This window comes from Myxocyprinus asiaticus, chromosome 3 (assembly GCF_019703515.2).
Source record: "Myxocyprinus asiaticus isolate MX2 ecotype Aquarium Trade chromosome 3, UBuf_Myxa_2, whole genome shotgun sequence".
NCBI lineage: Eukaryota > Metazoa > Chordata > Actinopteri > Cypriniformes > Catostomidae > Myxocyprinus > Myxocyprinus asiaticus.
Genome location: NC_059346.1, coordinates 14,529,450 through 14,553,135, shown reverse-complemented (window position 1 = coordinate 14,553,135; position 23,686 = coordinate 14,529,450). Strand labels below are relative to the sequence as shown.

Below are 23,686 nucleotides of genomic sequence, written 5' to 3'. Positions count from 1 at the left end.
GAACAAATGTTCCTCCATCAAGAAAAATCTCACATCACGACATCACAAGCTGCTTGACAGAGCTAAAGATAACGAAGAGATATTTTAAAATGTGAGATGAGAAACGAGTTCAATTTTGCTTATCTCTGAGAAGATGACCTCTTTCTCGACTGCTTGATTAGCATCAGAATAACTTTTTCAAAAACAATCTCACACACACTCATAGATACGCTCACAAATGCACAATGTGTGGTAGAGAGATCTGAACATTTGATTGGTAATTATGTACGAACAAGATTTCAGGAGAAGATAACAGTAAGAAAAAAAGAAATGGTCTGCATGTTTGTGTGTATATACTGTATATGCATGTGTGTGTGTGGCCTGACGGTATGAGTGTGATCTCGCTGTGTGAGTTTGTAGGTAAACAGGAAAAGAGGGTTGCCTGCAGCTAACCTGGAGCAAGTCTCAACCCTTCTGCTCTCTCATTTAGGAAACAAGACCTCCACTGCTTCAAAATGAATATTAAACAACACACATTCACATGCACCACATATTCCAGTGCTGGCAAAAACAATATTACAAGCCAATGACAAGTTATTATCAGTGACCTAGTAAAAATCTCACTAGACAGCAAAATCGCAGGAGGGATCACAATCGCACGATACAAACAAGATCTATTTTCATATACAACACTTGTTTATTTATATATAACATGTTTTTGTCTGTTTTTGACAATGTGTCTGACAATATTAGACCACAGAAACATGTCAGAACAGAGAACAAAAAGCCCAATCAAGCACACCACATCTTTAATACTAATGCATTAGATACTAATTTGCCAGAGAGACTATTAACACACACACAGACGCTTTACCCAGAGGAGAGCAAGTGTGTCAGGCAAGCTATTCTAATTTATGTTAAAGGTCCCAAAGGAGCAGCAATGTTATTTTGCAAATCATGTACTACACCTTTCTCTTGCTCTCCGTCTCTCAAACATCATCAGAATAAGATCTGTACTTTTTTATCTTTCTTCACTAATTACCCCCACCTTAAAAATATATTTAAGGCTACGCTAAACAGACAGACAGACATATAGATACAGTAGACAGAATGACAGAAAGACCCCTCTCAATCTCCTGTCCCTGATGGAAGGTCAGTCTCCAAATGTGATCTCATTTCCTCAGCTACTCTAGGAGCCCTGGATCTCTCCAACTCTACCTCCACTTCTGCCCTCCATCCATCTTTTCAACCCGATTGTGCACCTGGGAGGCCCACATGCCAGTTTAAAGGCCATATCGCATATGTCTGCCAAAGCCACGACAACAGCCGCTAGCGTCCCAAGCCCCCTTTTCCCACCCTGCCCTGCCCTCTCTGCCAGTGGCAACCAAAACACCAGGACATCCATTGTGAGAATGGACTGGCTGGTGGGTCCCCAGAAGTGTCTGGAAATTAGCCTTTGGGTGTGTCTTTAGGATGCTGGCAGGGCAAATGGCCAATCTCTGCCATTGGAGGTATAAAAGAGGATTGGAGCTGAGATGCAAACAGACATGTTACACCTCTGATAAACCGGGTCAGTTCGATGTTGATTGCCATGACATCCCCAAATAACACATACAGAGTATCATGGGTAATGTAGGCTCTAGTGGGCAGTTGGGGTGTAACGGTTCTTGGTAAAAAACCGAACCGTACTATTCGCCACCCATGGTTCGGGAAGCGTTGGCACCATGGTCGGTTCACCTCACGTTTAATGACGCATCTGGAGCACAAGTTTTGATCAAGAAAAGAAAGTGTCAAACAGACAGGCACAGTTACACCCTCCGCTAATGCACCTGAATGGAGCTATAAATGGATACGCTCCACCTGTGTTTCACGTGGGTCAACTTGATGACATCACTGTTCTGCAAGCGTTGTGTGTAGTTAAAATGGCAAGTGGAGAAAATGAAACGCTGACAGAGAAGCCCCCTGCATTTCTCCTTTCTGGGAACATTTTCATTTTGCAGTCAATTACAACAGCGATGGTCAAAAGGCGTTTACAAAACAGGCACTGTTTGCAGACATTGCTTGACACGAGTGCTGTATACTGGTAATATATGTCAATAATGCGCGTGAGGGTTTATTTAAAACGTGCATGCAAGTTCTTACTGTTTCCTTGTGCAGCTATGACGAGCGTCAATAATGCGCTTTGATTAATGGCATTAAGATGCCGTTATAGTAATACAATGATACATGATTAATCATTTACGCCGACATCACCCAGGGAAAGAGCCGCAGGTGAGCCGAAACTGTACACATTCCCTTCCAGTGCTAATTCGGACAGACATGAAACAATAACTAAAGCATTTGGGGTGTTCATGTGGGATTTCCACGAATGATTAAAATACTCGAGCAGCATTATCACAACATCCCTTCTTGTATGCATTCTAATATCAAGGCTATTCCTTCTATAGTGATGTACAGCTTCCGAATATTGAATATGTTGAGATGAGTTTGAAGTGCACTTTATGTTGATGCATGTAGCGTATTAGTGCAGGTATTAAGTTAAAATGTTGATTTAGTAATTAGAATTTTTTTATTTATTTTTTTGTTAAGGACCCTGACAAAAATTAATCATGGTTTTACTATAGTAATATTGTAGTCACCATGGTTTTCTGAGCAGAAATCATGGTTTTGATACAATTAACCATGGTTTTATAACAGTAATACTGTATTTTCTATATAGTAACCATGATTTTACTATATATTGTAACCATGACAGTAACCATGTTTATATTGTAGTTACTATGATTTTACTACAAATAACATGGTTAAACTATGATTACTGTTGTAAAACAATGATTGTTATTTAAGGTCTAACCTGTTGAAGTGTTTACCAAAGAGATTATTCTTTGGATTTGGCAGTAATATATATATATATATATATATATATATATATATATATATATATATATATATATTATTTTTTTGAACAAAGCAAATACTGAACCGTACCGAAACCGTGACCCTTAAACCATGATACAAACCGAACCGTGAGAAATTCGAACCGTTACACCCCTAGTGGGCAGTGTTAATCTTGTCATCGAAATCACTGATGAAAACATTCGTTGACTAAGGGTTTTTTGATTTCGTCAACAATAACGAAGACGAGACGAAAAAGGCGCATCATGATGATAATTAAACGATTTTATTTAAGCATATATAGACGAAAATATGACGAGATATAAATGACACTGCAAGATATTAACAGTGCAAGATATGAAAAGGAGAAGAAACATCTATTATATATATATAGAAGATATTAGATATAGATTCATTTAACCCATTAATAATTGGGGATTTCTCCATTTGAGCTGCGTGATTTGAACACAGGCAAAATGAACCACTTCAAAACAGGGTAAATACCTCATTCAAATGCATCCTATTTATACATGACTTTAATCACTAAAGTAGCGTATATCCTGCACAGTGAAGCGAATGAACAGGTGAACTTGAACTAAATGACGCGCTAGTCAGAATATGCGTCATTTGCACTGCGTAACTTGCATTGTGAATACACTGTTTCCATAAGAAACTCGCAATGTATAATACTTTCAAGGAAAATGAAGTCTCTAAAGCATGAAGAATTCAAAGTACAGTAGGCGAACTTCTAAAAAGAAGCTAATACTTCAGTCTATTCATTATTATTTTAGAAGCTCAGTTTTTTTTTCACAACAAGGACAGTAGGCTATGTACAGTTATATGTTTGATACATTTTTCAATTAGAAAATGTTTATAAATGTTTGAATATTTAATTAAAGTTTCATCTGTTACAGTGTTACACACTTTTTCGTCCATTTTGCACATCGTCGTCAACTAAAAGATTTTCGTCTGACTAAAACTAATGAATATGAGATAACGAAATACTGACTAATTTTAAAAGGACATTTTCGTCAAAAGACTAAAACTATGACTAAAACAGAAAACTGTGAAAAAATGAACACTGCTAGTGGGTCTGACCTGGCCAACTAAAATACACACATATCTCTTAACACCAGACTCATGAAATAGAGGAAAAGGTCACATTATGTACATGGGTAAATCCAATTTTGCAGACACAAGGCCTGAGGGTGAAACAGATGAAGGAATAATTATAGAGAGGGCAGCTGTCAATCAATTGAGACAAAAAAGGTGAGAGAAGTTGTTTTCCATCCAAACAGGACCACACAATAAAACAGGAATGTGCATTTGGAGGACAGTGCTCAATCCATGAGAAAGGTCAAAGAATGCTGATTCCTACCAAGTCCTGCTCTCTCTCACTGTCTGCAGGGCATCAAGGAAATTAGGGCGAAAGCTGTTATTTTAGCTGCCCCCGTAAGCATGTTTAAATATTTCAGAGTAAACGTGCTTTGCTTTTCTCTGCTGGAAAGAAGGCGCACTGCACTGCAGTACCAAGTCAATCTGATAGGTGGCCAGCATCTCATTACCTTTACACAAGCCTTTTTATCCATAAATGTAAGAACTTAAGATTCGGTCCAAATCTGATGTCTTGTTGGAAGTTAGCATGGTACTGACTATGACGTGGATCAAATCCTTCTCATCAGGCCATTGGAGGTGATAATCTTCCTCTACCGGATTGATCGTTTTGACTCAGTGCATTATGTCACAGTGCCATATGTGCATCTGATTAGCTGCCAAACCTTGTTGAGGATCAGGGTATTGGAAGAAGAAATACTGAGAGATATACACAAAATACACAATACTGAGAGATATACACCTTACACAGATGAGTGTGTTATGGATCACATGAAGAATTTGCATCCAATCTACACACATATCCCTATGGAGGAAATTAAAACTGTTGGAGGGACAAATAGACAAAGACAGCGTGAAAGAGCAAGCAAAAGAAAGAGAGAAAGAAAGAAAGAAAGAAAAAAGAAAGAAAGAAAAAGAGCCAAAGGTGAAGGGAAAGAATAAAAAGCTCAAGAAACAAGAGTATAGGGATAGGAATTGTAAGGAATTTAACGGTTCTGGTTCTGATTGCAATTCCTCTCTATGATTCTGGTTCGTTAGCGGATCTAGTAACAAAATAATAATTATTATTATATTGCATTTATTGCCCCTAGATGTCTGTTGCCAAATGATTAGATAATTTTAAGTTTCTAAAGAGCAGTTGTAACAAATCAGAAATACATTTAAAACAATTCTTGTAAAAGGTGCATTTGCAGACTTTTTAGAAGCATAAATGCAATACAATAATTAATTCTACATATAATTTAAATAAAAATTCTAAACAAACAATAAATGTGATAGCATATTTAATTCATGCATTTATTATTTTTTTTAAATTCCACTTATTACAACAAAACTTCTGTATCTTCAACTACACATTGTTACATAAACAAGCAGTCAATAATTCAGGTCTGAATTACATGACATAACAGTAACAGTTCCAGAGACAGTTGTGTTATGTAGTAGGGATGTGCCAGAGTGGTTGACTAATCCACTAGTCATCCAACAACTGACTAGTCGATTAGTGAGGTAGACTACTAACATTAATTGTTTTAGTGGTGGTGGTTTTAATGGGAGATGCAATTCTCAAATTAATTGAGAGATGACACTTCTTAGTGAGTGTTTTTGCGTGATGATAACTTGCTGTGCTTAACAGTGAATAACAGTCAGCACAGTTAAATCCTCTGCAAGAAGTTTTGTCTCTTTACTGCTTTAGGTTTAATCTTTTTATGGTCAGTTGTTAAAGCAAAGTGCTGCATAAACAATACATTTCAAGATGATCACTGTCGGACATGAAATCCTTTGCTCATAGTAATATTCCCATATTTGTGAGGTGTTGTGGAGAGATTAAAATCTTTTAAATAAATAGTTGCAGTAAAAAAGGCTTAAACTACTTGATGTTGTGAACTAACCGCATGTTGTGAACTAACCGCATGATGTTGTGTATCCGCAATATTATCTTGCAGTTCTGCGCTTTTGAATGCGCAGCAAGGATCGCACTGAAGCATGTAAATCTGCGTTTAGGATGCGCATAAGCAGTTATACGCTGCACCGTATTGGAGCCTTTCTTATTTCTTTTCTTACTTTGATAGTTTTGTGCAGTAAGATGTTATAGTTATTTAGCCTATTTATTTGTTGAATATCCATTAGCCACCATGTTGAAGTGTTGCACTTAGCGTCCGTATATCCCTCTATAAAGCGTCTGAACATCACGTGAACATAACTGAGCCTAATTATAAATTATTATTCTTAACACTGACTATTTGTTTAAACAACCGATCGATTAGTCGATTATGAAAAATAATAGTCTAATGTTGTACTTCAGGCTTGTGGGACTTGTTCTTATTTCAATAAGAACAACAGTTCTTATTAAATTTCGAGTTGGACATTCATAACTTGCACATCAGTATAAGAATAATTCAGTAACTGCTCTGACTGATGAGTAAGTGTTTTTGAATCGCTAAAAAGAACTGGATCATTAGAGTCATTCGTTCGGGAATCCGACTATACCGGAAGCGCAGTATATTCCTCGCAGTAGATTCAAAAGAACCAAATCATCAGAGTTAATCATTTGAGAATTGGACTATACTGGAAGTGGTGAATGTTCTGCACTGTAGGTTCAAAAGAACCGGATCAAAAGAGTCATTAGTTCAGGAATCAACATACACTGACTGCACTATGTATTTCAAGCTGTAGATTCAGTAGGGGGCAGTGCTGCTGCTGAATTGCGCTACAGGAAACACTGTCAGTGTATTTTTCTGCACCTGCAGAAAATTTCAAGTACAGGAACCCTTAACGGAAGTCATGAAAATCAAATGGTTCCGGTATTTTTTTTAAATGGTTCTTGCAAGAGCAAAAGAACAAGCAAAATAAAGAATGAAAAGTGGTGAAAGAAAGAGCATAAGAGCAAAATAAAGTAAAAAGTGCAAGAAAGGGCAAAAGATAAAAACACAAGAGAGCAAGAACGAGCAAAAAAAAAACAAAAAAAAAAAACAAATGGAAAAAGGGTGAAAGAAGAAAGCACAAGGAGTGAAAGAAAGAAAAAGCTAAAAGAGAAAAAGTAAAAAGAAAGCTTGAAAAGGGTGGTAAAAGAAACAAAAGCAACAAAGCAAGAAAGCAAGAAAGAAAGAGAAAGCAAGCACAACGAGGAGCGAAAGAAAGAAAAAGCACAATAAAGAGCAAAAGAGCAAATACGCAAAAGAGCAAGAGCACGAAACAAAGTGAAAGAGAGAACCAAAGAGTGAAAGGAATAAAGACCCGAAAACAGCCAGAGTCCCGCACAGAGGTCAGTGGTAGAGACTCTCTAATGTGGATGGCCCCAGTGCTCCTGTCTTCAGGGTCTGTTCTGATGAGGGGGGATCTGCTCTCTTGCCCAGACTTGCCCAAGCTACTGGCAGACAGACACTGGCGGGGGGCTGGACGACAGCTACAAATGTCACCCAAACAGGGAGATTTAATTAGGAATGACAAGCCCTGTCACGGGAGAGTGCCGCCACATACTCTGAGAATTTAGGCATGCTGAAAGCAAGCGGCTATGATTTATAATTTAACTAATGCCTCCATTTCTTGGCTAGAAGGAGTAAAGCTCCTCAGTGAAGCTAATCTACTACGATATTTTTAACGCAGGCGATCAACGGGTTTTTAAAAGCATGTCGTTCTCACTTTCACTCTAACTCTCTACACCCCCTCCATCTCATGCTACCTCCACTTTGCAACACGCTTTCATTTTTTCAAGCTCTCTTTCTGCACAGATAGGGAAAGAGGTGTGATAATGAAAACAACCCATTTTCCTATCTCCCAACTTCCTATCTGCCCTTCTCTCTCTTTCGTTTCGCCCACTAAGCTCCATGCACTCAGGGGAAACTGACTGCCTGGCGAGTCGATCCGAGCACTCGCAGCTGATGCTGGAGCCAGTTAAGTCCTTTTTTATTGAGGGTATGAGGCATTTTTAATGGGAGTTGCATCAATGAACTGTGCAGGCACTCGGCATCTGCATGCAGAGGGGGAATGTTTTACTTTTTTTTTTAATACCACCCGATCATGCTGAAGCTGAGCAAAGGACAGAAAAGCCAACCTGGTCTAGCAGGTAAAATCTAGAGTACTCTTCATTTTTCCATGTGCTGTTCAGTCTCACGCATGGTCAGCGCTCAACCTTTCAAATTATACTCTTTTGACCAGAAGCCCATTCGGACGCATGCACACTTTGACTGCTTTGTGATATTCTTTTTGCAATGTCAACGTCAGGCGCATGTACTGACAACGCCTAAAGTCGAAGACTGTCCGCATGTGTAGAAAAACAAGGCTGGCCAAGGCTGGCCTTAATGGTCTTCTTCCATCATCTTTAGTAGTGATGGGTCACGATAGTTGACTAGTCATCCAACAACTTGTCGATTAGTGGGGTTGACCATTTTTACTGCCGGTGCAATTAGCATGCTATACTGTATGTGTTAGACAGTTTGCTTGGTAAAATCGTCTCTGAAAAGTTCACCACTGCAGTCATGCCAGTTTAGATGGATGTTTTTGGCTGTCAAACAGCTAAAGTGTCGCGTTGGGCATTACGTGTTTAAGAGGGCATGTCAAGTTAAAAAATAGTCCAACTTTTCAAAACGCATCTCGACAACCCTGTATTCTGTTCCATTCCGTTGTGCTTAGTCTTGCTGTTTTTGAACGCGAGAATGTTTTTTAAACATCTTATGTGAGGACCCCCTAAAAAAATGTCCACTCTGGGTCAAGTGAACACAAAACCTGCCAAATTATACAAGTGATTAATCGACTTATCGATTTTGAAAATATGTAAGGGTGAACATTCCTAGTCTCCAGACTGCTGGTCTGATGCTCAAGGAGCCGGTTTCAGACAGTAGCTTGTAGTCTGTCCTCTCTCTGGCTTAAACTAGACATCTGTCTGCCCTGCAGCCTCAGACAAGACGGTACAGTCCATATCAAATCCACAGCACAGATACAGATACTTTTATCAATTACAAACACACAGAGGTCTTTTACTTATTGTTATGAGCTTGTGATCTACAGTGGTGATCTCCCAAACAAAGGCGAATGGAGGAGGCCAGGAGGAGTGAGTTTTTGTGTGAAAAAGAAAGAGATGGAGGGAATAAGAAACTGTTCTTTTCCTATTGATTTCAGACCCAGACCCCTACTGACTGGCTCTCAATAATAAGTCAAGAAAGGAAGTGGCTAAATCCTGCTGAAATTGGAGGGAGGGAATCAATTTAATCACCCATGGCAGTCTCCATCTCTCTCTTTAGCACTCTTTTTTTCTGCCTCTCTTTTCTCTCAAACAAACCTCACATTTTACACTTTTCCATTTTACAACATGGGTTCATTTCTGATCCATATATCCATTTACTGTACACGTCCAACCACCCATCCAGACATGCATCATTCATCTATCTATCTATCATCTGTCTATCCATTCAACCATCATTCATCCACTTGTTTATCAATGCATCCATCTATCCATCCATCCATCCAACCATCCATCTGTCCATCCACCCATCATCCATCCATTCATTTGCAAATCAATCCATCCATTCATCCATCTATTTCTCCAACATTATCTGTCCATCCTTTCATGCATCCATCATCTATCCATTCGTTCATCCATCCATCCATCCAAACCTTAACATGGAGACTCTATTCTAACAATGAATCCATTTCACTGTCCTCTCGACACAAATATCTCAGACAAGGGCAGCAGATGCCCTTTTGCACAAAATCTGTACAAAATAGTGTCCTTTCCTTCTGTTCCTATTTGTACATGAATGAGAAAGCAGAATGATGCCATACTATTCAGTTAGCAGCAGAAGGAACATGCCATCCTATTACCTTTAAGCTCTGAGCTTAGAGCTGAACCTAAGGGATAGTGGATACACCTTGCATGTTTATTTGCCTGTGGAATACTGCCATGTCAACAAAAGGAACTGAAGGCATATGGAATATTCAAAAAGCAGAACACCCCCTCTCTTGTCCCTTTCTTCTCTCACTCTCATTTCAGGAAGAGCTCCCTCAGTTTAAGTCTGATCTGAGAATTTAAGCAGAGCTCTGGGATCTTCTGTCTGAAAAAACAAAAAACAAAACAAAACAAAAAACAACAACTGTAGGCTGTTCATTACTTTCTTTAATACTGGAGCCTGTCAGAACGAGTTTAGTTGGTCTGTAAAATTCCTGTGAACCCTGAACAAACATGGAAACATACATGAAAACTTACACACACACACACAAACGCACACAAACACACACAAACATTTTTGCGATCTGTTCTACATGTGTTACTTGTGTGTGCGTGTGAAATCCACATATGGCTAATGAGCAAATTTGTGTTTGCAAGGACATCCACCACTGTAAATGTTTAGCTTAACTGTGGGCCAGGGTTGAGTTAAAACCTTGAAGGTTTTTGTGTGAACCTCTGTGGTCAAGTCTTTTTAATTGTTGCTGATTAAATGTCTTATCTGAACTATGAGGAGAAAAAGGCTGCAAATGTTCTAAATACTGATGCGAGATCCAGTAGTTACAGATCAGTAAATAGAGAGAGCTGTTACATCAAATCAGTTGAAAATTCTGTTTGCCTATTACTTCTGTAGAAGTTACCAGGAACTACAACTATTATTCCTGTCCATCAGGGAGACTCTGTTATTATAATAACATGTGGAGGCTAGAAACATATGCAAAATGAAACCGCTTGTTAAAAATGATTAAGAAATTGATGGGTTTGAATAACCCAACTAGATTTAGAAAACTGAGACGGTTCTGGTAAATAACATACATGTCATAGAAGAGTATAAAAGACAAGAGTATGGAAGACTATAGTAGACTAGGACAGAATAGAGTAGTAGAGCATAGAAGAATAGAGCAGACTAGAGCAGAGCAGAATATAGAAGAGTTGAGTAGACAATATAAGTTTGTGAGGGGTCTCAGGCAAAGGATAAAAGCCATTTCAAGGATACAAATAACAAGATGTTAACTTGACATTAAACAATGCCACTGTGAACTAAGTGATGCATCTTGGGGCATGAAACAATTGTAATGTGAACATTTTGGGGGTCAAAACAGCTTTGGGTTTTACTAGGCTGATGTCATGAATGTGTTTTATCATGCTGATAATAAAAAATAGCCCGTGTCAACAGAATACAGTATGAAGGAAAAGTCTCTGGTCAAAGTTCATTTAATTCATCCTCACTGTCGTCAGCATGTAACTGCAGAGTCAGATTTAATTATTCAATCTGAGAGATCTGGCTCTTCAGAATGACATAATTTTAATACACTGTGCCAGTGACAATCAGCAAGACAATCCAGTCTGCTCTCAACCAGCAATGTCACTTAAAATTACAAATTAATCATACAACAGATAATGTGCCAAAATGATAGTCAAATGCTGAAATCTAAACTTCAATTATCAGAGTTTGTTCATCTACACAAAGGACACTGCGATACTTCTTGCTGCTTACATTTGCGGTTGATGTGTTGCACTGGCTCAAGAGTCTTGCTGCTGCTGCAGGCAGCCGTGGCGTGCTGGGGTGCAGGATTCTGCCTCCTCTGCAGGCAGGCCAGCATGACTGCGCAGACGCAGGTATGATTCTACAACCGCTGGTTTTCCGAGGCCGACCTGTAGAAAAATTAAAATATCGATTTGTTAGTGATATACCATTAATACTACAGGCAAGACTGAAACATCTGTAGGAAATACACTGATCTCCAACAATACACTGATCTTCCCAAAGACAAACATCTGTGGGAAAACCTGATCTCCAACTGTTTGGAATGGTCATTTAGGAACACCAGAGGAAGTCTGTCCATCTGTCTCTCTCAGTCAGTCAGTCAGTCAGTCAGTCTGTCTGCTGATTTAGAGGGGGAAACTTGATCTCAACAGTTAGAAATGGCCATTTGGGCTCCATTTGGGACTTTATTCATGTAGTTTACTTTTTAATTGATAAATATATTTTCAGAAATTATTGTATTTATTTTATGTAATACGTAACATAATTCGATAAAATATATTTAAAAAATAAAAAATAATATTTTTACTTGTAATTTTATTACATTTATTGTAGTGAAGAGAAATTTATATATATATATATATATATATATATATATATATATATATATATACACATACACATGCACACATACATACATACATACATACATATACACACACACACACACACACACACACATTTTATAACCTTTTGTATATTTATAACGCTTTTATTGTAAAGGAGAAAAGAGATGATAGAGAGAAAGGGAGTGGAATCAGGAAATGTTGCAAGCTAAGATTCAAACTCATGTCGCCCACATGAGCAGGACAGCACTGCTCAAAATGTGAAAACATGTGCACTAACCACAAAGCCACATCTCTGACATGTATATCTTTATTAAATTCAAGTAACTCACACCTAGAAAGTGCAGGAAGAGGACACACAAACAGAGGAGTGTGTAAGGTGGAGGCTTAATGTGGCTCCAGCTGCCTCTCGGCTCTGTGGGCTGAATTACAAACACACACCTGCTGCATCTCCTGGCCATCCCAAAACACCCATTCGTCAACAGCTCATCACTTCCTTCTGTCACCGGAGAAAATAAAGCCCCACTCACCATTCCAAAACACGTTAAGAACAAACCCCGCGCTGACCTGGGGAAAACCACTTTCTAGGTGCTGATGTGTGTTTTTATGAAATGATGGGTAAAAAACAAACAAGAATAATAGTCTGTCTGCAGTTCAGATGGTGACAGCTGAGAGACAGTTTCCGCTAAAGGGCTAGAGGCGATTTACAGGAGCTTGAGTGTTTGCTTAGTGTGTATGAGTATTAATGTCCATATTGTATGTGTGTATAACATGCTGATGAGTCGGGTTGGGGGCAAATGCCAAGCGCACATCAGGGCCAGTGACGGGCGTAATCAATCTTCCTCTGGGCCATAAATCTCTGGTTGCATTCCTTATCTGCCTCCCTCCATCTTCTGCTCCTTCGCTTCAGAGGAGGATGAGAGAAAGGGGCGAGCTGCCAGGCAGGTGACAACAGGAAACAGCAGCTTTGGTGAATGTGTAATAAGGCCAACTGACTACGGTTTTGGCAGCATTGCTGCCCACTATCAGACACACAGACCAGCTTTCACCCAATTCTAGGATGCACTAAATGGTAAAAAATGACCACAGAACAGCAGCATTTTAAGTGCCTTTGGAGTAATCTGAGGTTAAGTGCCTAAGGTTAATGGTACAATGGTAGTAACTCAAGAATTACCCTTGGTAGTGTTCGAACCAGCAACCTTGCTCAGTACTTTGACTTTATCACCAATGTGCAAGCAACATGTACTTTGGTCGTTATTGAAACCACATTTTAAGTCATTAAGCATTTACAGTCACTTCATGAACTTAATATAGACATTTGGGTTATTTTTCACCACTGTTTATGGTATGAAGTGTTAGGACTCCTGTTGTGGAGTGTGTTTTACAGAATGACTTTTTGAGGCTAAAGGGGTGGTCACATAGGCTTTGAGCACGCAATGTTTTTTGCACAACGCTATGGACCAGGACATGATGTCACGCTGGAGAACTTCTGGTGTAAGTAAATACAGAAATACATCACAAATAACAATAATAATTTTAATAATATTAAACATTTTAAAATATATTGTCTATTCACATTTCTACAAAAATAAAACATGCTGCTTTAAAATATATATTCTTTGTATTGAGGTCAGTGTGACATTTCGATCTTCTACTTGTCAAACGTCCTCTCATCATACGAATTCGCAGTTCACCAAGCATGAACTTTGGTACGCAGCGTCATACGAAATTTCTTCGCATGAGGTTGCATTTCTGGTCTACCGTGTTCGGATGCATTTGAATGGGAGTGAATGGAGTACAAAATGTAGTATGACTGCACTGGAATAAGCAAAAGTGCACATATTCAGAAATTTTCTTTGAGAGTTAATTCACAAGTGCAATGCTTAACTTGCTCAAGTAGAACATATTCCTCGATCAGCATCCTTGATCAACCAATCAGATTTTAGGCTTAGGCTTACAACTGTGGTAAGGGGCTTGAACAACATTCATACCAACCTATCATTCCTCTGCTTTTAGGGGTTGGTTCGGGTTAGGAGTAGGGTCAGGTTTAGGGAGGTGATTGCCTGATAGGAACGCTGCTTCAGGACCAATAAAGGATGTTGATCCAGGAACATGTCCTATTTGGCTAAATCAAGTCATGCCAAAGGGCAACTGTGCAAATTACAGCGGTCAATGGCGGGGTGATTAAACTGAAACAGCTCAGCAAGAAATAATGCCTGACAACCCTTTACAACCAACCACCTTGTCAATCTGACTTTCACAGGGAACAAAACCTCAAACTGCAGATAACCAAAAACACGCAATCCAAGAGTCTGCTGAATCGCTATGTTTTATTGACATGAGAGAAATCGGTGTTATTTAAAGATCACAACTCTGTAAACATCTCTCGCTTGCTCTCATCAATGGCTTTCTGTCACAGCAGGGAAATGGATTAGCCTTCCCAAGACTCTGTTTTCAGAAATCTGCATGTGAATGCGAGCAGATGATGTGGAACTGAGCAGAAAATGAGAGCGAGATCGACAACTGACTGGTCGGTTTATCTGTTAATATTTATTTTTAGTATACAGGCACCATCTTTGAAATTGAGCAACTATGTCAGCTAACATGTGATTATCAATGCATGAATAAATCAACTGCGAAGGCAATAAAACCTCCACCTGCGCAAGACTCCACCACTATAGATGCAACATTTATTGTTGTCTCCCTACGGTCGATAGCTGTACCAGCTCAGCACGATGAATGGCAAACGGTTGAAAGATTTCTCTAGTGTGCATTTCCTGAGATACATGCATGGGCCACATTCTTAATTTACTGCTATGTACTGTTATAAAGTTTGTTATCACTGTTAAAACTAGAAGGGTTTAAGCAGTCATCGGAAGTGAACCCCAATGCCTTGATAGTGAACCCCAATAGTGAGATTGATTCTAGAAGATATGACTGAACCCTGGCACCATGATAAGATTAAGAAACCCAGAAATCATGGTGGTATGATTGAAACAGAAAGTTTGGATTTAGTTTGTTGTTATTTAGCATATAATTTTCATCCTAAACTCTGTTGCTACACCGACTGCAGTCCTTTTGTTATAGTAGCCTAAAGGCTAAACCTGCTAAATTCATGTTCAATGCCTTGAAACAAATTAACGCAGAGTTGACATTTTTCAGTGCAACAAGATATTAAAACTAAATGCATCTCTATTGACCGTTTCAGACTGAGTGCGAAAATTCAGATTCTGAAAATCTGGAGGAATTTAATGGCCATCTTGGTAATGCCACCAGGCAGCTATTTTCTAGTCATGCAAGTTCATCTCCTATCTATCTGGGTGGGGGGATCTTCAAAAGTGTTTGCCAAGATTATGTTTCAAAAACATGTCAATTAAGAAATAAAATCTGACAACATCATCATTACATTTATAATTTACTGTGCATGAGACATAACAGCACCAGGGTTAATCTCGCCAATGAAATCACTGACGAAAACGTTCGTTGATTTCGCCAATGACAACGAATATGAGCCGAAAAAGTCAGTTTGAAACTTTGTCATTTTGCACATTATCATCAACAAAATATATTCTTTTCGTTGACTAAAATTATATGCCATTTTAGTCAGAGTAAAACTAGTCTCGCGTAGCCAGACCTTTGACTTAAACAGCAAAGGTCTGGGGTCTATCGCAGCTAACATTGGTAAAGAACCACCCACTTGGTCAGGATAAAGCCATCTAACTCACTTGTAAAGTGACCAGTCACAGCCGGGTTTGTCATTTTGTGATGTTTAGGGGCGGGGTTATAGGAGCTGGCTCATACCACAGTAAAAGACCATCATGGGAAAATAAATAATTTATATTAGTGATGGGAAGAATGGATCATTTTACTGACTTGAATCTTTGAGTCTCGTTCAGCAAAATGAACGAATCTTTATTTAAGTGCGTTCATTTGAGCAGAATTAAATTAAAATGCTACATTTTCAATAGCCAAATCCCCCCCAACATGTCTACTTATGCAAACTTTGATTATAGTCCCAATAAGGAAAAATGTATAATGCAGCCAAGGACAAATTATGAGAAACAGCAATGATTAGTTCACCTCTGGAATCTTCTTGTCCGAGTCTTTCATTCTTTTGTCACGTGACAGCCGTAGGTGCATAGTGTATATGGCTGTCATGTGACAAAAGAACAAACAACTCGGACCAAAAGAGTCGAGAGGTGAACTAATCATTTCTGTTTCCAGTGTGAGCAATGCATAGCGTATACGAGTGTAAGTACAGCACAGAACCTCATTACAGAGTATTTCACAGACATAACTGTGTAAACGAAGCAGAATATACAGCTCTGCTCATGGACATCTGCTTTACTTTCTGCTACGTGCCTCAAACCAAACACTGAATATCTTTAAAAGAGTTGATGTGACTAACCTGGCAAACCTGGGCAAATTCTGTGATTATTTAGTCATTAAAAGCGCTCATTGCATAAACATGGAACCTTGTGAACTCGACTCGTGCTTCCACCCGGATCAGCGCAAACTCTCGGAAATCTTGTAGAGGTCAGCCAATCAGATTTGGTCTGACTGGCCTGAGAAAGCGTTTCTAATTTTGTGTGCTATAAGCGTCAGATGGTTAGTACACAGACTGTGGGCATGTCATCTGAGGCTGATACTAGAGTAAAACTGACTAAAATGAATGAATATGACATGACAAAATACTTACTCATTTTAAAAGGACATTTTCTCCAAAGAACAGAACTATGACTAAAACAAACAAACAAAAAACTGTCTATAAATTAACACTAACCAGCACACAGAAAACCAAAGTATGCTTTGGACTTTTGGCTGCAGTCACACTACAATCACTTACTTTGAAACACATTTGAATGCGGGAGACTGGACACGGAAGCTCATTGAAGAAATGTTTCATGATGCTACACACGAAAGTTTAAGTTTGCCGAACATAACCATGACCAACTAGTGGACGCACGACCAGTACAACATCAAAATGATACAGACTGACCCTCTTGGATCAATACAAAGAATACATATTTCAAAGCTGTATGTTTTTATTGCTACAGGAAAGTAGATGGTAGGCTATATTTCAACATTCTGAATATAATATTTGTCATATGTGATTGATTATTTATTAAGAACAGAAGCCCTCGAGCATGACATGTCCGTTGAGGTGTCTGAAATCATTTCCCATGCTCAAAGTCGAGCGTAGTGTAGTGTAAAATTACCCAGAAATCCCCAAATTGAGACATGGAGTCGAAGAAGTCTGGCAATACTGTGCATTATTCAGTTTCCACAATGAAAATGCTTTTGAATTTGTAACAATATATAGTTCAGGTAGATACAGGTCCATGGTGAGATCTCCAGTAGCCGAATTAACCTCATGCTGGCCTGAGGCCTCTATATTCTCTGAAATGCACTTCTGTGGGAGAGCTGAGAGATCGATGGACTGAAAAGTGAGGGGAAGGTGACAACAAAAAGAGGTCTAGGTGAGGATAAAAGAATAGAGGAGCAAACAAGAGAAAACGCATGGGGTGGGGGTAAAGAGGAGAAAAGTTGATTTCCTGTCTTTAAAATCCAGGCGGTTCTTCCATTACAACCAACACAGATTCCGTACAGGGAGTCTATGTGCATTAATGTAAAGGAGAGAGAGGGTTTGTATTTGTCTGTCATAACTGAGGGAAGGGGACAGATGGGAGGGGGGCTTCTCTTTCTAATTGAATAGTGATCTGCCAGGGCATGCGATTGTGTGTGAGAAAGACAGAACCCCATGCGGTGCTTTTAAAAGGCCTGTGCATCTCCCCTCTTAATAAGCCCAAACAAGTTAATCCAATCGACAAACCCAGACCCTTTTCTTCAGCTTTAACAAGCAGCCGCTACAGTTCCCCATAATCCCTCACACACACCGCACTGCTGAATGGAAAGCAATGAAAGAGCCCATTAGAGGGACAAACAGAGTCCCCGACCCCTTAACTTTAGTACAGAGCAAGCACATACACTTAAGACACTCAACACACACAGAAAGCAATCCTCTAACCCTGCATCTATTATTATAAACTGAGCATGCATGCATGCATGCACACACGCAAGCTATGTAAATGGGGGCATAGTACCATGGACTTCTATTTTATTTATATACAGATTATAATTATAAACAGACTAGCCCTAACCCAAAACCTAATCCTAGCCCTAAACATTTTTTTTTCTTCAATTCTACAATACAAAATAATAATAAAAAATAATAATAATATTTGAATCATTTTTACTGTTTTAGGATGTCCCCAAAGGGGGAGAGTATCAGATTTTGAAAACTTCTGGGGAAAACTTGTCAGATTTAGCTAACCCTGGGCTTTTCAGTCTTTTTGATGCTAAGGACCCCCAAATTGAATTTGAATTTGCGTTTTGACACAATTGTATTGCGATTTTACAAAAAAAATATTGCAAATGCTATAGTTAGATACATTGTAAATCCACCAGAGGCTGAATAAGGAAGAAAAAAAGAATTCATAGTGCTTGTCTTAATGCCGCTGCCGATCTGATCAGCAGCAAGTGTGTGGCGCGCTCCAAATGAATGTGACAGGTTAACAACACGGAGACTGATATAAAAGACAGCGGTAACATTCCCAGTACGATTGTACACAGTGTGACTGTAGCTCAGCTTTGTCCATCATGCAGGTATACACCGGCTTAAGACCATAACTGGCCTCGCTGTGTGCATGTTGATGAACGATCTCCTTTCTTTTCTTTTTACCCATAAAAAGTGTTAGTTTCGTGACAGTTATGAGAACTTCATTTCAAATCATGGAGTGGCTATATATAGGAGAATCAAACATCCGCTGCTCCATTTGCCATGATGATTCAGATTGATTGCTAATTATTGCTTTGTTCTGAGACGTTTTTCAAGTGTACTGCATCTATATCCAACATTTGGCAAGCGATCATTTTGGCAAACTTTCAGAGTTGAATTGTAATGCTAAATTATTTCATATTGCTGCACTGCTCAGCGTGAACCACTAGAGGGCGCATCTCTATCTGCAAGGGTTTATGAATATACACACAAATTGTTTGATATACAATGAGTACTTTCTAGATGAACTTGATAATTTGTAGATATTGATTTCTAGATAACTTTCTAGATAGACTTGGTTTAAGAATTATTAAGAATTATTTTGCAGTTTTCTTATTCTATTATTTCTGAACATCTGGGTGTATTAGATTTTAATTTATTTCACATTTACACTCTGTTGACAACTTCCCCCTGTGGTGCATTTGGTGCATTTGTAAATTTTAATTGCCCACCTTTGTTTCCTATAATGAAAACTACTTGGATTACTCTAACCAGGTTGCCTTGCATTCTAATAAAGAACATACAGTTTGAATCATGTTGGAGTACATTTAAAAGTTGAAAAAAATCGAATTGTGAATGTTTTTTATTTATTTTTTGCCATCTCACCCAGCCCCTCCCCAAATATGATGATGTCCTTGCGAGGGAACCCTTTTCTAAAATATATAGGCAGCTATACATTTTAATGTTTATTTATGAATAAAAAACAGCAGTAAGACAACATATTTGCAAAATTAAATATTTGGCTTTAAACCTGCGACAAAATATTTTAAACAATTCAAATTAATTTGTACAATGCATTTCACCAAAAAATTTATTTAAAGCAGCTTTACAGGATATATTGCATTACTGTACTTTGCCTTGAGGGGAAACTATCGCTGTCAATAAAATAAAAAATTTATTTCATAATTTCCTACCAGTCTTTAGAAAGCAGAATGAATCATCAAAAATGTTAAATTTGATAAATGTTAACTCATTAACTTATGTTAAAATACATCTTACAATAATAAAATACAATAACATTAAAAAAATCTGAACACATCAAGTCTTGCACACACACACACACACATTATACAGTAGAACAAGGACAAACAAGGATGCTAAACAAACACAAACAAACCTTCAGAGCAGACATCTGCAGATGGGCCAACACTCAGAGACATAAATCCAACAACTGTAAAAAACAGAGTGCATGTAGACGCGCACATGTATGCACACACACTTACGCTTCCCTAACAATACAAGCCTCTGGACGCACAAATGCAGGAGAGGACGTAAAACCCACAGAGCGCAAACAGTCCTGCTGACAACAAACAAACACATATACTCGCATTATACATACAGTCTCATTCAATAACTAACAATCTGCTATAGTACCGTCTCCATTCTAGGGTCAAACACAGGTCATTGTGTTGTGAACAAGTGAAAACAGGAGGAAGATCGAATATTTTGCTTCTCGAAGAGCGTACACAAACATATTGTAGCAGTCATTTCTTCCTTTTCTGCTTTCCAAGCCAAAACTCGGGCCGTATGCGGGAGTTGGATTATAATACGATGAAGTCTATCTCTGTCACAGCACGCGAGACTGCTTCTGTTATCTCAAATCATGCTACAGTAGCCCACATTAATGCTGTCACATCGGTGGCTGGAGCACCAGCTAACTGACCGCTGAGACAAAACTCTGAGCGACGTGTGTGTGTGTGTGTGTGTGTGATTGCTGCAGATGTTTTTCCATGTGAACTGCTGCTGATGCAGTCACTAAATGCATCCAAAATCAGACATTCAGAAGCAAACAAATGTCTCAACTCATTTTTCCTACGTTCTCTTCAGCTTTTCCTCTGTTAAACACACACTGAAATGGCATCAATCAATGAAGAATGCTATATTATTATTATTCAATACAAGTTGAAGGTGATAAGGTTGAAAAGTTGCAGTTTAAATAAATGGGTAATTGATGCATAACTTTTCCATGAGCTTTTTGTATAATGAATAAGCAAACATTTTTAGGTGCTTAATTGGTCACAATTCTTTCTGTTTTTCACCACCTTTTTATTCACATTTTTTATACATCAATAGTTAATTTTATCCTGGTCCTGCGGTGTGACAACTGAATTTTTCAAAGGACAAATATTCCATGTAGTCTCTCAATTAATATTCTCATTTAAAACGGCATACATAATAATTATATAATAACAAAATATAGCAAAATGCCGTTTAAAAAAAGTTAAGATGGACTTTTTTCTGTTTAGATACAATTTTCCGCCGATGCGGACCGAACAATGTACTAAAATACTCTAACAGTGTTTCCTGCAGCGCAACTCAGCGGCAGCGCTGCCCTCTACTGTATCTACAGTGTGAAACACACAGCGCTACCAGTGTATTTTCATTACCGAACAAGTATAGACCGATTCTCAAACTAATTACTCTAATGAGACGATTCTTTTGACTCTGCAGCGCAAAACATACACCGCTTCCGGTATAATCAGAATCCCAAACAAATTACTCTTATGAGCCAGTTCTTTTTAGTGAATCAAAAACACTTATACATCAGTCGGATCAGTTGCTGAATTATTCTTAAACCGATGCGCAAGTTTTGAATGTCCAAATGAAATAAGAACCGTTAAGGAACCGGAATCGTTAAGCAAAATCGGAACTAGAAGCATTAAATTCCTTTTGATTCCCATCCCTAATAAGAAATAACAAACCATTATAATCTGCAAAAAAGTGCAACTAATCTCAAAAAGCACAGCGCTGGCCATCACACTGTCACACAAATGAACTCATTCACATCACAGGGGACTCTGTTTAAAATTAACACAAGATGAAAACAATGGCCTATTCTACACAAACACCCCCACCCCCAAAGGCATTCAATTGTTTGTGTGAATATTCAAGTGTCTTCTCTTGCCGTATTTTGTTCATTGTTTGTTGTGCCGTTTGATCACAGCCTGAGGGGCTGAAGTCTGAAAGATGAGCCTCTGTCATTTGGCAGAATAAAAAAAAAAAAAAAGAGACAGCTAAGACATACAAATAACCGAATTAAACACGCAGATGTTCAGCTGTAATAAATAAAAGCTTAAATGTACCATTGATAGTTCAAATAAATAGAACATTATTGAAGCCAAAGAGTTTTACACCCCTTTAGCTCTGATGAAAACTGCAACAGCGTCAGCGTTCTCGAGGACACAATCCAGTATCCCAGAATGCACTTGCAAGCCGGCTGACCTCAATTTTGAACAAGTCATTACCATTGAGTGAGGAACAATCAATTACTGGGGAAAAATACATTTTGCAAGCACAAAACAGCATACAGTTGGGCTCGACAGTAACCTAGAAACCTTCTATAATCACTGTAACAAAATCAGTTATGACAAACCAATTACAGACAACAGAATGGGAGCAATATAGAACAAACACTGCATAGATAAAACAAATGCACATACGGAGATGCACAACTCTCTTCTCTGTTAATGGTCAGCATTATAGCAGTTGTTTGGTAAAATGGTACATACTGTATTAATTTGGTCATAATTTAGTTTTGGACTCCATAACCTATTATTGAGAATACAGATTAATGTGATGACCGACTTATACATTACATTTTGTAAACATGTTTTGAGCATGGACATCTTGAGTTTAGTAGCTTTATCAAAAACAACCAATCACATTAGTGCTCAAAACCATTAGCAGTGCTTGCTATTGAGTGAAAAAAAACAATTCCTATAGACTGACACGAAAGGATAGACCAGAGCCATTTGAAGGGACCAAAATATCATAAGGACTTGTGGTTGGGCTCATTTGACAAGAACTAGTAAGTAACCCCCCAGCAACCACCCAGCAATGCACTGAAAATCCCCTGAATTTTGGCAGCATTTTCTGATCCAGTCCTGTAATGCATACAGTGCTGTGAAAAAGTTTTAGCCCACTTCCTGATTTCTTCTATTTTTCATACTAAATTGTTTTAGATCTTCAAACAAGATATAACATAAAACAAAGGCAACCTGAGTAAACACAATTTTCAAATATATATATATATATATGTTTTTTATTGAAGCAAAAACGTTATCCAACACCTATATCACCCATGTGAAAAACGAACTGCCCCCTTAAACTTAATAGCTGGCTGTGCCACCTTTAGCAACAACAACCGCAACCAAACGCTTCTGATAACTGGAGATCAGTCTTTCACAATGCTGTGGTGGAATTTTGGCACACTCTTCTTTGCAGAACTGCTTTAGTTCAGCCACACTGGAGGGGTTTTGAGCATTAACTGCCTGTTTAAGGTCCTGCCACAGGATTTAATTTAGCTTCTTTAGAGCCATTCAGAGGTGGACTTATTCCTATGCTTTGGATCATTGTTTTTCCTGCATAATCCAGTTGCGCTTGAGCTTCAACTCAAGGACTGATGACCAGATGTTCTCCTTAAGGATTTTCTGTTAGAGAGCAGAATTCATGTTTCTCTCATTTATTGCAAATCGCCCTGAAGCAGCAAAGCGTCCCCACACCATCACTACCACCACCATGCTTGACCATAGGTATGATGTTCTTTTTGTGGAATTCTGTGTTTGATTTACGGCAGATATAACGGGACACCTGTCTTCCAAACAGTTCCACTTTTGACTCATCAGTCCACAGAACATTCTCCCTAAAGGTTTGAGGATCATCAAGGTGTGTTTTGGCAAAATTCAGACGAGCCTTATTGTTCTTCTGGGTTAGCAGTGGTTTTCGCCTCGCCACTCTTCCATGGATGCCATTTTTTTGTCAGTGTCTTTCTGATAGTGGAGTCATGAACAGTGACCTTTATTGATGCAAGA

At 38.6% G+C, this 23,686-nt stretch overlaps 1 protein-coding gene across 4 annotated transcripts in view; it reads right to left on the bottom strand.

Moving 5' to 3' along the window:
- The window catches only part of LOC127418708 (protein FAM222A-like), a 90,777-nt gene that overhangs the window by 28,938 nt on the left and 38,153 nt on the right, over window positions 1–23,686 (bottom strand). For all 4 annotated transcript variants that reach the window (XM_051659426.1, XM_051659416.1, XM_051659436.1 and 1 more), the window contains one exon: window positions 11,424–11,581. In XM_051659426.1, the coding sequence (XP_051515386.1) occupies window positions 11,424–11,529 (106 nt within the window). In that variant the 5' untranslated portion in view covers window positions 11,530–11,581. The remainder of the gene's footprint in view (window positions 1–11,423; window positions 11,582–23,686) is intronic.